This window comes from Anolis carolinensis, chromosome 2 (genome assembly GCF_035594765.1).
Source record: "Anolis carolinensis isolate JA03-04 chromosome 2, rAnoCar3.1.pri, whole genome shotgun sequence".
NCBI classification, from domain to species: domain Eukaryota; kingdom Metazoa; phylum Chordata; class Lepidosauria; order Squamata; family Dactyloidae; genus Anolis; species Anolis carolinensis.
In genome coordinates this window covers 163,820,680-163,835,678 of record NC_085842.1, presented here as the reverse complement: position 1 = coordinate 163,835,678, position 14,999 = coordinate 163,820,680, and the positions used below count along the sequence as shown (strand labels likewise).

The 14,999-nt window shown below is 41.4% G+C and overlaps 1 protein-coding gene and 1 long non-coding RNA gene across 7 annotated transcripts in view; one reads left to right on the top strand and one right to left on the bottom strand.

Moving 5' to 3' along the window:
* Window positions 1-14,999, bottom strand: part of ankfn1 (ankyrin repeat and fibronectin type III domain containing 1) — a 282,113-nt gene that overhangs the window by 82,798 nt on the left and 184,316 nt on the right. For all 6 annotated transcript variants that reach the window (XM_062970996.1, XM_062970998.1, XM_062970997.1 and 3 more), the window contains one exon: window positions 14,605-14,695. In XM_062970996.1, coding sequence (XP_062827066.1) covers window positions 14,605-14,695 — 91 coding nt within the window. The remainder of the gene's footprint in view (window positions 1-14,604; window positions 14,696-14,999) is intronic.
* LOC134296331 (uncharacterized) overlaps window positions 1-14,999 on the top strand; it is a 37,184-nt gene that overhangs the window by 20,398 nt on the left and 1,787 nt on the right. The gene's annotated exons all lie outside the window — the stretch shown is intronic.

Sequence of the window (14,999 nt, the reverse complement as noted above, 5' to 3'; positions counted from 1 at the left end):
TGGCTCTCGGCCCCACCGGCATAACTGGTGCTGCTGGTGGGGATGAGGGACGGGGCCTTCTCAGTGGTGGCCGCACGGCTGTGGAACTCCCTCCCAAGTGAAATCAGGTTGGTCCCTCCCTCCTGACCTTTAGGAGACAGCTAAAGACCTGGCTGTGGAACCAAGCGTTGGGCCCATCATAGGAATACTTAAAGTTTTAAGTTAAAGTTGAAAGTGCAATGATCCAGGACTGTTTAAGGACAATGGCTATGTCTTGGTGTGATATGTTATTTTATGTGATGTTTTATAGACTCTTTGTGACCTCATTGACCAGTCCACGGCAGAGCTCCCTGTCAGCCATCGCCGCCCCCAGTTCCTTCAAGGTCAAGCCAGTCACTTCAAGGATACCATCCACCCATCTCACCCTTGGTCGGCCTCTCTTCCTTTTTCCTTCTATTTTCCCCAGCATCATGATCTTTTCCAAGCTTTCCTGTCTTCATCTTTGCCTCTAGTATCCTTCCCTCCAGTGAGCAGTTGGGTATATAAATACCGCAAGTAAATAGTTCATATGAGTCTACATCAGTGGTTCTCAACCTGTGGGTTCCCAGAGGTTTTTGGCCTACAACTCCCAGAAATCCCAGCCAGTTTGCCAGCGGTTAGAATTTCTGGGAGTTGAAGGCCAAAAACATCTGCAGACTCCAGGTTGAGAACCACTGATCTAGTTCAATGCAACTCATATGAGTCTACACTGACCATTATAATGCAGTTCCCCGCTCTCCAGATTTGAACCACTGATCTTTTGGTCAGCAAGTTCAGCAGCTCAGCAGTTTAATCTGCTGCACCATCCGGGGCTCCAGACAATGTTACAAGTGTGGTATTGCTGAATCACAGAATCATAGAATAATAGAGTTGGAAGAGACCTCATGGGCCATCCAGCAACCCCCTGCCAAGAAGCAGGAAATAGCATTCAAAGCACCCCCGACAGATGGCCCTCTAGCCTCTGCTTAAAGGCCTCCAAAGAAGGAGCCTCCACCACAGTCCGAGGCAGAGAGTTCCACTGCTGAACAGCCCTCACAGAGAGGAAGTTCTTCCTGATGTTCAGGTGGAATCTCCTTTCCTGTAGTTTGAAGCCGTTGTTCCGCGTCCTAGTCTGCAGGGCAGCAGCAAACAAGCTTGCTCCCTCCTCCCTATGATTTCCCCTCACATATTTATACATGGCTATCATGTCACCCCTCAGCCTTTTCTTCTGAAGGCTAAACATGCCCAGTTCTTTAAGCCGCTCCTCATAGGGCTTGTTCTCCAGACCCTTGATCATTTTAGTTGCCCTCCTCTGGACGCTTTCCAGCTTGTCAACATCTCCCTGCAATTGCAGTGCCCAGAATTGGACACAGTATTCCAGGTGTGGTCTGACCAAGGCAGAATAGAGGGGGAGCATGACTTCCCTGGATCTAGATGCTATACCCCTATTTATGCAGGCCAGAATCCTGTTGGCTTTTTTAGCAGCCACATCACATTGTTGGCTCATGTTTAAAAATGTATATGAGGAAAGCTGGAAAAACACTATATGCTATTGGTATGTATACATGGGAACCAACATCTACTGAAAGATATACATGCAGAAAATAGAGATGGGTGGTGCCACTCATTTCTACAACCTTATTACACTGGGGAGCCACCCCCCCCCCCCCGGCCCCCAGTGCCATTTTGCCAGCAGACATGGTGAAACGGCAGGCACAAGGGCCAACTCTGTTGTGGCGATATGTTCCCCATCGCATGGGGGAAGTGTCACCCAAACAGGGCAGAAGTGTCCTGTGTTGTGGGGAAAACATCCAATAATGCTTTCACACTGATTGGGTGCAGGCCTCTGCCAGAAGTCACACAATGTTGTGTGATGGCTGGCTTGGGGCTCCAACCATTAGACAGGGTGAAAGCATCCTAGGATGCTAAAATTCCCCGGTCTGATGAGGTCCTTAGTCCATCCGTATAATGGGCCTCCATGTATGGATTTCACCAGAACAGTAATCCTCAGCATGGACACTGAGGTAGTTCATGAGGTTCCCCACATGAACCTAATGGCCACCGAATGTGACTACAGAAGAAGAGGCCTGCCACCCTTAGCTATACATTTTAGGAGGTGGCAATAAAGGAGTCATAGCCCAAACCATACAAAACCCAACTGTTAAGTGCAGTAGGCAGTAGCAGTCAAATGTGTTAGAGATAGAAACTGCAGTGTCAATGGAGTCATCATCTAATCTGGAACCATGTATTTCATAGCATTGGATGTTTCCCCTCCACATTTATTGTTACATTGCAGCAGTGATTGTTAAAGGGCAAGAAGGCCTACTTCCCCCGCATTGCCTTACCATGGTGGACACTGTGTGTTAATCTCTATGTCAACATTTTGACTGTACTATCTCTGGTCATCTGCAACCTTTCCTGTATGATAGAGTGTATGCAACTGTAATTCCAGTGACAACGATGGGAGAAACATATCTAAGATAAAGTAACCCATACAATTCCATTCCTAACATGCCCCAAACCTTTTGCATGTAGAACTTGGAGAAGAAATAGAAGCATTCTGAAAATGTCTCTTCTCTTTATCCTTTGTAGTCTAATTAACTTTTTTGCATTCACTTCCTTTCTGCTCAGCCAGTAGCACACCCAATGGTATGAACTCCAACTCCAACTCTACTATTCTATGATTCTATGAGAGTCTAGCACTAATTTTACATTTACTCTGTTAATTCTAATGATTGCACAATTAAATCATTGCATTAACAATTAATGATGCATTAGTATTGTTCTGCGTTTAAATTTGGAAATCAGTTAGTATGTTTCCAAACCATTTTCCCCAAGCTAACAAATAAACTTGCTACTTATTTTGTTGATGGTGCCATTATTTCACAATTAATAACATTTTAATGATTTTAAAACTGTGGTTTTAAAATTTGATTAATATGAGTCATCACATTAATTTTAATGCATCATTTCTGAAATCCATCTGGAAAATGAAAATGTATTGTTTGACCGAGTCAAGGCATGCATTTAACCATGAGTTGTGGCCACAGAACTCAGTATGAGTGGCCATTATTGATGGCAGCCTCACATTTCTCAAAAGGTGAGACCTTTCCAACCCATTGGGAGTATTTTATTGTATATCTTCCAGTATGAATCAACCTCATGTCTGTTGAGGGCATGTTTGGAGACCAAAATGATGTATTTTGCTATGTCCTGTGGCTGCTGAAGGATACTCTGCAGAGAGAAGAAAGTGCCAGTGTTGTTTAGGGGGCCAGTCACCCCAGGAATTCAAAAAGGCCAGAAGCGGCACCATGGCATAGAGAATAATGAGGAACAATGCTTTTTTTGGGTTCTCCAAAGATATGGTAAATTTTTGCCTTTCACCACTGGAGATGGGTCCTTTTTTGGCAAGAGTTAAAGTACAGTTGTCAGGGCTATAGCCAGAAAAAAAATTCAAGGGGGATGGAGTAGAAACCTTTTTTTAGTGAATCATGAAGAGTAGTTCCATAACATAAAATAATTTAGAAATCAGGCTCCATTGATAAACTTCAGTAGACACTCAAGACAGATAAACTTCAGTGGACACTGATGGGGATTTGGTTAATCAGTTAAAATTCATGAGTAGACCCTGAAATATTGGGGGGGGGACCCCTAACCCCCCCCCCCCCCCCTTGGCTACAGCCCTGACAGTAGTCACACTGATCTGTGGATAAATTAATCCAGGTTTGGGGAGTTGATTTTTTTTAAAAAAAATTTATAGACTTATATATGAACACATACTAGACTTATACATGAGCATATAGAATACTTCATCACATCTCTTATTTCCTTCCTGGATGACCAAAAAGAGCAGCGTCATTCCCCTCCCAGAAATGGATCGAAATGGATATTCTTGCTGCTCAAGAGCATATGGAGAAGAAAGAATGGCCTGCTGTAACTCATCTCCTTCTTACCCAGGCTGACAAAGTATTAAACAAAGGAGCATCAGTTATCTTTTCCTGCAATGCCTTCGTAGTACATACATTGGTACAACAAGAAGCTCCTCAGTATATCTAATCAACAGGATTCTGGTCATATTATTAAGCTCTGACCTAATTTAACAACCAGCAAAAATAAACACTGGGATTTATGTTATTGTGACATTGATTTCTCTTTTTTTCTTTCTCTTGTAAATTGTTTCTGATTTATGCACTGCTGGATACCAGAAGACAATTGGAAAAATATCATGCTGACCTGACTAGTTGCAATATTAAAGCACTTTTTTCAGTACTATAACATTGTTCTTCCATCTGCTCCATGCTTCACTACCGTGGGGCTCACTTACACTACATCATTTTACCCCTTTCATGCCATTTTAACTGCAACTGCATTTTAAAGAATCCTTGGATTGCAGTTTGGTGTGGCACTTAAAATTCTCTGTTACAGACTTACTTTGTTGAACTACAGTTCTCAAGAAGAAAAGGATTGAGGATTAAATCTGTTTAATTCAGTCATAAAGACAGGTAGCTGGGGGTCCTTGAGAACTATAGTACAAATGAAACTAAAGCTCTGTACTAGAGAATTATAAAAATAAAAATCTAAGGATATCTAAAGATGGAGCCTGACGGTGGATCTATAATGTAGAATTAATGAAATTTAGCACCACTTTAACTGACATGGCTCAATAGTATGGAAACTGGGATTTATAGTTTGTGGGACACCAGCAGTCATTGATAGAGAGGACTAAAGGCCTTGTAAAATTACAAATCTCAGCATTCCATAACCTGGAGCCATGTCAGTTAAAGTGGTGTCAAACTTAATTAATTCTACTGTATAGATCCATCCTAAAGTATATCTATTTTATGTGATCTTATTAGGTTTATGATCTATTTTATTGTTAATTGATTTCTTTTATTGTTGTGTTTTTACATTGTTTGTTTATCCTGGCCTTGGCCCCATGTAACCTGCCCCGAGTCCCTTTGGGGAGATGGGGTGGGGTACAAAAATAAAATAATAATAATAATAATAATAATAATAATAATAATAATAATAATAATAATCCTAAGAAATGACAGTTAAACTGGTTTCAAACTGAGTAGTGCAGATACCACCAAGAATGCCATTTCTTGTGTAGAGTTCACGCAGCAATGTGGGGAACCTCCTTGGATGGTATGTTAGATAATATTCAGTCCAGCTTTAAAAATTGTGTTGCTGGACTAGACACATCTCAGACATCCATTAGGGAATGCTCTACTAATGCAACCAATGGAATGGGAAAGATAAATAATAATAAATAAAATTTAATTATATTCTGCCACCATCTCCCTGAAAGGATTCGGAGAGACTTACAAGGCACTCCAGGGTGCAACATACAGTAGAGTTCTGGTTATCTGACTTAAATGGGCGGGCCGAATGTCGGATAACCGGATCTGTTGGATAATAGGGAGGCCCGGTTTAGGGGCCTAGCCACACGCTCCGGGTTCTCCGAAGGCCAGGCCCTTCCCTCCGGGAAGGGCCAGGCTGAGGAAAACCTGGGGCCTGTTGCTGTTTAGCAACACGGTCCAAGATTCTCCAAAGGCCCGGGCCCTTACCTTCCATGGCTGCCTCTGCCACTGCATCTGCCTCCCCCTCCTCTGCCGCCTCCTTCGCATCCTCCTGGGGCAGCCCAAGGAAGAGGGAGAGAAACGTCCTCCTCCCTCTCCCTCTCTCGAGCTCCCTCCAGCTCAGCAGTGCTCCCTTCCTCGGGCTGCTCCAGGAGGAGACATGGAGGAGGGGGAGGCAGATGCAGCGGCAGAGGCAGCCATGAGTGCGGCGGCGGCAAGGAGAATACAATGCGCCACCAAGCCCCTGGCAGCGCGTCGGATAATTACGGAGTGTCGGATAACCGGAAGCCGGATAACCGGAACTCTACTGTATAACATAAAACGGTACATAAGTCTAAAACAATATCGCATAAAATTATAACAACAACCACTATCAACTCATATACCATAAAGTAAAACAGCTCAATTTTAAAAATGCAGGACATCTGTAGATAAAACTAACTGCCATCAATTCAAAACTAAAGTGCCAGAGTGTCAACCTCATAGGGGCCCATTACAGTCTACTAGAGGTCAAAAGCCTGTTTAAAAATCCATGTTTTTAGGTTGGATCGGAAGGATTGAAGGATGAGGGCTAACTTAAACTCTTTTGGGAGTGTATTCCAGAACTGGGGAGCCACCCCAGAGAAGGTCCTTTCTCTTGTCCCCGCTTGAGACAGTGTTGGGACCAAGAGTAAGGCCGCCCCTGCCGATCTCGAAGCCTGAACTAGGGGTGAAGAGGGGTGAAGAGGAATACAGAAATACAATTAAAAACTGTCACTAAAATAACAGCCTATGGACTGTTGAATTCCTAGTGAGCTTTCAAGTAGAAGAAAGATTCGAATTCAAAGGGATTTGAATTATTTTACACTACACTAACCTATCCCCCATGATTCCATAAGAGGCTATCATAGCAATTCAACTGGATTCATAGCACTATAATTGCATAGGGTGTAAGGGATCCATGCCTTTAACAATGCACCAGACTACATTTGATGCCATATTGGCAAGTGAAGTCTTAGAGACTGCTATCTAACCCTTGAATTTAACAATCGCTCAGACAAGCCCCCATTTCCAACTCAAATACTATCCATATTTTCGATCAGTATGGAATTGTTGGTCAGAGATTTAGGGCCCTTTTCTTGACTCCTCTTGCCTCTATTTTTTTTCTACACTTCTTTTAATTTAAAAGAATACAGTTAACAACCCACCACAGCTCTGTAAATAAAAAGCACGCTGCCAGCATGTTTGCCTATTGATAGATTCATCTGAAAGCCAGGCAGATTGGCTCTGCATTGCTGGCACAGGGTTATGTGAATGTATTCAGAGCCACCAATTGGTTGGCTGTTTGCAAACGGAGCATGCAGTGTTAGTTTACATTGCAAGCTCACGAGCCAATGTTCCACTGGAAAGCTTTGACATTCCAGGGAAATAAAGAGCCCCTTTCCCCACACCTCTGCCGTTTACTACCAAGCGATTCAGGGGATGATACCGCCGCTATTCAGCCTTTACATATACCATCCATTCAGAGTTATGTAAAACATGGATTTGATCCAGACCTAAATCTGGATGAAAAATCTTAAAATTTAAGCACAGGGAAGCTATTACAAAATTGAGAGGGTTTCAAAGAAAAGGTAGCTGTTTTGAATGGGAGATGGATTAAAATATGGTATGAAAAGATTCATGGGAGCACGGGAGCCTAAGCATGGGGTTATGTTTTAAATAACACAATTTTTGCACTTCTCCAAGTTCTGGAAATTGTTATCCTTGAAGTAACTAAGGCTAGAATCCAACACATATTTGGGAGGGCATCCCATTGAACTTAGTGGGTTTATTTCCGAGTAGAGAAACATAGGACTGCATTTTAAAATACCATATTTGATTATCTGAAGAAAAAAATCTGACAAATGTGCATAGTAGTAATTTAGCACTTCAGCATATTTGCCACAATAAAGCTTGTCTCAGTGCTATCTTTAGAGCTCAGAGGAAGCTAGACATGACGAGTTTTCTGCACCAGTCAGCAACATGTAGCTCTAAGCACCAGGTAATGCTTCTCCGTCATGCACTTGGCGGCAGCCAGGTGCTGGCAAGTGAATGATCCCTGGCAGGTATCAGCACCATGAGATCAGCAGCATTATAATTTACGTTGGTGGCTTGGGAATGCTGTAAAGTCATTTCCAGCTTCCTTTGGTGATAAAAGTGACATGAAGACTAATTACTAGCTCATGGGACATGGTTATCTTATATTCTAGCAAAGACAAGGTACTCAATATTTTAACTTTTCTTTCCAGTTGATATGAAATGGTATAAAATTCCACCCATTTGAATAGAAAATAGTTTCAGAAAGCAATGGTTCTCTAAGTCTTGGCTCAGTCATGTACCAAAATAGTGAATGCAGTCACGAAAACAGAAGATTAAGGCCCTCATCACAAGGAGGCTCTTGATGCAGGGGATAGCGGGGGACCCATAGGGCAGTGGGGCAAATCTATCGTCTAGCATTCCGCATCACCACACCACTCGCTTTCCCATCACATGGTGGAAAGCATACCTTTCTGGTCTGCTCCCGCGTTGTCCCCATGATTTCCAGTCTGAACATGGGTAGGCTTCCTTGTTCAGATTTCTCCCTCCTAGTACACTTCGCCCACTCATCCAGCACAGAGTCCTGGCGGAAGTAGATGCGTGTTATGTAATGAGATCCAGCAGGCACTCTGCTGGCTGTGTGGGTGACGTGTGCTAGAATCAGTAATTTTTGTAAGTCCTTAGATGTGGAAAGATAACTATGCAAGAACTCAACAAGCACAAGTATACAGATATATCTAAATACCAAAGTCAGAATAATCTATACTGTAGTATTTCCAGTTTATGTGTGTGCTCATACCGACTGGGCAGTGAAGAAACCCAGCAGAAAGGGGATCAGCTCATTTTAATTGTGGTCCTGGTGAAGAATTCTATGAATACCTTGGACTGCTAAGGTAAAGGTAAAGGTTTTCCCCTGACGTTAAGTCCAGTCATGTCTGACTCTGGGGGTTGGTGCTCATCTCCATTTCTAAGCCGAAGAGCCGGCGTTGTCCGTAGACACCTCCAAGGTCATGGGGCATGACTGCATGGAGCGCTGTTACCTTCCCGCCGGAGTGGTACCTATTGATCTATTCACATTTGCATGTTTTCGAACTGCTAGGTTGGCAGGAGCTGGAGCTAACAGCGGTCGCTCCCGTCGCTCCCAGGGCTTGAATCTGGGACCTTTCGGTCTGCAGCTCAGTGCTTTAACGCACTTTGCCACTGGGGCTCCTTCTTGGACTGCTAGGAAGACAAATAAATAGACCCAAGAGTAAATCGGGCCAGAATGCTTGTTAGAAGTCAAAACACCTAAACTGGGACTCTATCTATTTATATATCTATCTGTTATCTCAAAAGGTATGATTTGTGTTTCACATAAATACTTGTTATCAATCATTTCATTAAATACTCATATACAGTATACAAATGTCATAAGGAAAGATGGGTAAGAAATAAAATTATACTATTATTATTATTATCATCATCATCATCATCATCATCATCATCATCATCATCATCATCATCATCGGAGGCATAGGCAATAAGTCCCATTAACAGAGTGAAGCTTACTTATGAATTAACATATCTGGAATTATGCTATGGAAGTATTACAAAACTCACATAGATAAGCTATTTTTGATTTATTCTTCAATATTCCAGAGTATTTTAAAATGTAAGCGTATAAAAATAAAAACTTATCTAAACTCACAAAAAATACACCCTACATTTGGTTCTATTGAGACTGCGTTCTCTGAATAAACATGCAAAGTATTGTATTATATGAAGGGAAGGCAGAAGATAACCACTGCCACCATGTATTCCCCCAAAATACAGCCGAACACAGACAAAGTCTGTTAAGATTTGTTCTGGAATATAGTTTCTTGGCTTTTAGGTTCAGAGGATGAATTGTTTACTATCCTTTTAGCTTCCATCCCAAAAATCTGTCTTGGATTACAGAGAGTAATTCTCATTTTGAACTTTCTGATTTTTGGAATGTCTCAATGGCTCTGGAAAATCTCATATGCAAAAATACATTCTATGTCAAGTGAAATATTGGTATCGTACAGAAGGAATTTGCCTATGTGACATCAAGGAAGCATCCATGACTCATAGTGATTGGTTCAGATTTTGGGGAAGTTTGAAATTATTCAGCTGAATTCATGCTACTCTTTTCATTTGGCAGAATCTCTGGTTAAGGACCTACATTCTTTATCTATTTGAAGCGTTGCAAGTTCTGAAGACTTATAGAAGGTTTTAGACAAGTATGCCCTTTTTTATGAAAAGCAGAAAGTGATGATGATAACTCATAGGAAAACAGGGCAATTAAGCCTTGAAGAAGAATGCAAACAGTATAGTGCTGGAACTTCTTAATTCCACAAATGTCAAAACCTTTTTTCCATAAATTTATTAGCCTGTAATATTGAGATTCAATGCCTAATAAATTAGTTATAATCCAACATCTCAAAAATTATTCTGAAATAATTGAAGTTTTTTCAATTAGAGAAAATATGCCTGTTTGCTGTAATAGATAGATTTTTTTTCGTGTCAGGAGCGACTTGAGAAATTGCAAGTAGCTTCTGGTATGAGAAAATTGGCTGTCTGCAAGGATGTTGCAGACAGGTTATGCACCGATGTTTTGATGTTTTAACATCATTGTGGGAGGCTTCTCTCATGTCCCCACATGGGGAGCTGGAGATGACAATGGGAGCTCACCTACTCTCCCCGGATTCAAACCGCCGACCTGTCAGTCAGCAGTCCTGGAAGCACAAGGGCATAACCCATTGCGCCACCGGGTGCTCTATTGATAGATAATGAATAGTAATCCTTTCCATGTCTAATGAAAAGTAAGACTGTGTCAGGGATGTCTTGGGTGGTATTTGTACACATATTTACAGGGGAGTAACTGTGCCGTCACACCCAGACACCTGTAGTAAATTAAGATGTGCTTCTTTCTTTGCCGGGTGAACTACAGGGGGCCTTACTTTGAAACTCAGGAGTCCCAGCAACTAAGACCACTCCAAAACGAACATCAAACAAAGGTTTTATTTTTTGAAAGTTCTTAACAGGCTTGGCACAAGTTGTTGAGGTTACAAATACAAACAGTCAGCTTATAAAATCATGCAGGTGTTCCTTTTTGGTTTTCCTTTTAGCTGCTGGGTCAACTTCTTCCAAAGATGAAGAGATCCTGAGATGCTCTTTACCCTAACCCTGAGTTGCTATATTAGAAAGAGCTGGTCTTTCCCTATCTACACTCAAGATTAACTTGGAGACGAAGTGGTTAGAGCTTCTTCCAATGGCAGGAAAATCCTGGGATACTTTCTGCCCCAGTGCTGAGTTACTATTTTAAGAAAGAGCAGGTCTTTCCCGATCCAAACTTAGCACCAGTTTTAAAGGCAGAGGCTAGTACTTACGATGGCTTGTTTGAGCTGGCCTGGCTTGACCACACAAGCACATCTGAGTTCTTTTCTCTTCAGTGAAAAGGCAGAAAAGACTTCTCAAAATGGAGATTTTGTATCCCCAGGAAAAGGGGCGGTCTCAAGAACAAAAGGATACTTTTGCAAGCTAAAAGCAGCAAAGGCCTGCAGGCTGGTTGCAAACCTCTGTTAATAATTAACTACTAGGGTGCTATTTCCTACAACTATGGAACAATGCAAATCAAACCTCTGGGGGATGGAACAGTAACATCTATTGGACACAGTGGGTCATACCACTATGTGCTTAGAATTCTGTTGTATGCCTGATGCCTTTTAGGCTGGATCTACACTGCTCTATATCCTAGGATCTGATCCCAGATTATCTGCTTATCCCACATTATCTCTCAGTGTAGACTTATATGATCAAAGCAGATAATCTGGGATCAGATCCTGGGATATAGGGCAGTGTAGAAGGGTCCTTAAAAACGCTATAACACTATTACTTTAGAGTCCTCAGGTAGAGGATACATATTATTTCATATATCCGAAACATTACAAACACCTATAAACCTTGAATAACTGAACAAACTCCAATATCGCCTTGTTCACATGTCAAAATGAGTTGGTGTCCCTGGAGAATTATGATGAACTGCAGGTTGATAATTCCTGCTGTAAACAAACCATTCACCTTCCAGTGATGATCCCTGAACCTGGCAAGACCTGCCAATCAGATTCTCTCCCAGGAAGCTATTATTTCCCTGAAGTGTCCAAGGAGGGACCAGTCAAAAGTGCTGGGTCCTGCTGAGTACAGACATCGTGAGAAACAAACATGGAAGGTCAGTGGCTTGTTTTGCCAATGCCACTTGGAGTGACAGCAATAACAGACAGCGGGCTTGAACTAGCAGTCCACTCAGTAAAGAGGGAGAAGGAAACAGAAAACAGTATGAACTTCTCATGGGAAAAAAAAACCAAAAACATTAACTAGCTACTTTTGATACGCTACTGCTTCTCCTTCATTTGTCTCCTTTTCAAAAGTGTTAATTTAGCTCTCAACATCAGGCCAAATCATACACTTTTAGAATGGATAGATTCAAGAAATGTACTGATGTGCCACTGACAGCAGAATGCGTCAATCCTTTGTTAAATTCCAGTCTCAAGGACATGCATTTGAAAATGCTATTCCACACATAACTAAACATACAGACGGCAGTGTCTTATTTTACATATTTCAGAAATAAATTTCTATACACTTGGTGTGACCTGTGGATCCTTTTCTTGGGCTGATATATCACACTAGAGCAGTGGTCCTTAATCTGTGGTTCCCCAAATGTTTTGGCCTTCAACTCCCAGAAATCCTAACAGCTGGTAAACTGGCTGGGATTTCTGGGAGTTGTGGGCCAAAACACTTGGGGACTCAAAAGTTGAGAACCGCTGCACTAGAGCATGGAGCCACTTTAAATCCATTTTCTACCTCCTGCAGAATTCTGGGGCTTGTAGTTTCGGGGAGGGGCCTTTAATCTGCTTAGCCAGACAGGTCATGGGCCTCACTAAACTACAAATCCCAGAATTCTGCAGGAGGCAGAAACTGGATTTAAAGTGGATCCATGCTCTGCTGTGATGAGGCTGTAGAACAGTGGTTCTCAATCTGTGGGTCCCCAGATGTTTTGCCCTTCAGCTCTCAGAAATCCTAACAGCTGGTAAACTGCTGGGATTCCTGGAAGTTGTAGGCCAAAACACCTGGGGACCCACAGGTTGAGAACCACTGCTGTAGAGGACAGAACCAGGAAAGGTCCTATCCCAAAGAGCTATACATGGTGCTTGAAAATTTCAGTCTCAGTACTTTTTATCTCGAAAGATAATTATCAGCAGCTTAGGTGGGAGGGGGAAAATATATATTAACTGGTTTCCTCCATCATACCTATTAAATGAAACAGAGCTTCCCTGATTCAATGTCAAATTTACTGCCAATTATGCAGAGACCAAATGAGGATCTATCCACATTGTCAGATAGAAAGGTTTTGAAAGGAATGGAGCAGAGAAAGCTCCTTAAAGATTATCTCATCCCCTTCTTCACTGCCATATAACCCAGATAATCAAAGAAGATAATTCACATTATCTGCTTTGAACTGGATTATCTGAGTCTGTACTGTCATATAATCCAGTTCAAAGCAGATAATCTGGATTTCATATGGCAGTGTAGAATGGGCCTCGGAGAGAAACCTGGGACAGGGAGTGCATCTACACTGTAGAATAAATGTAGCTTGGCAGCCCTTTAATTACCATTGCTCAATGCTATGGAATCATGGGTTGTTTGGTGAGGCATCAGTACTCTTTGGCCAGGAAAAACTACAACTCCGTGTAAAATTGCAGCTCCCAGAATTCCATAGCATTGACAATTAAAGTGCTATCAAACTGTATTAATTCTACAGTGTAGATGCCTTCACAGTTGGGCTCAAAGCTATGCTGCATTTCCCCTCTCTGACACATTGGAAAGGCATTTAATATATGCAAACAGAGTCAGTCTGGGAATATTTATGAGAAAACAGGGCTTTTTAGCTATCAGGTGTCAATGCAATTCCTTTGCTTTAAGCTCATTTGCCTTGCAAGTTGATTAAACTGTTCTAATATCCGAATCAAAATGGCAAATAATAAAATAAAATGAACCAATTAGTCCATGGTATAAAGGGAGGCAGCGTAGGAGGTGTCAGTTTTAGCAGCGAATTGTGTTACATGAAAAATGACTAACAAGAGGATGTTATTATGTCACAATAACAAAGAATGATTGCCTGTGCAAAATCTTTTAAAAAAATATTTCATTAGTACAAAAGAAGGCATTGTAATATTTTCCGGTACTGGCTGAGACACTTTAAATATTATTTGATGGATGGGTTGCAAATATGTAAAAATTATTTCATCCCAAATCCTTATTTTGAACTGCTCCAGACTGTCATAATCACAGGTAACTGAGGCCTTGTCTATGTGTCTAAAATGAAGTGAACTCACTATTCAACCGCTGTAGGGAGTCTTTTGATATGCTCCTAGATTGCATTAAAACAACCCTGGGCATTTCTCATATCCCAGATATGATCATTTGAACTAAACCTATCCATTTGTAATCCTTTTGGTAACCCATTATTCTTACAGTCAAGAAACATGAAGCATGCAAATGTACATTTTCAGTTCTTCTTGCTTTTCTTCTTAATATTCCCTCTCTATTACTCGTAATTCCTCATATTTTGTATGTTCTTATAGCAGTTTAATGTTTATTTTAAGCTATGGTAGTGTACAAGGTGCCATGTGCATCGGTTTCTCTCTGTATACATAGGAATAAAAAATCTTACAAGGAATGCCTGAAAGATGAGAAAGTTGGCACATGCTGATTCAATAACCAGATCCCCTAAAGAGGCATTCACTTTTAAACATTTCATTTCTTACTGTTAGCATTATTTTATTTCATTTCAATTAAACTAGGCATCTTGATAACTCAGTTTAAAGGAAAAAGAGACTAAAAGAGAGAGACTGTTGGGTCAAATAACATTGCCAATCAATTTTGAATGAGATGAAAGCTCTTAACCTACTAGAAGGAGAAGCGCAGGTGGGCGTTGAAGTCTGAGGGTGTCCCCAGCCTTTCATGTTATAAGCGTAAACTCTGACGTAATAGCTTTGGCCCTGGAATTAAAGAAAGGGGGGGGGGACACAAGAAAGAAAACACTCGATTATGAACATGTTCTATGTGAATGCTCCAAAGTCACATGACAATGACATGAACTTAATGATCCCAAGTATTTTTCTTTCAACTTGCTTATATTAGGGCTCCATCAGCTTCTTACCGATTCTAAAAATTACTTTGAAACCAACATCACCAATGCCATTGAACCAAGTGTGGATGGTGCCATTGTCTTATGACCATTTGTGATGATCCCAGATCCTAACGTTGCGAAGATCATAGAATCACAGAATTGGAAGAAACCAC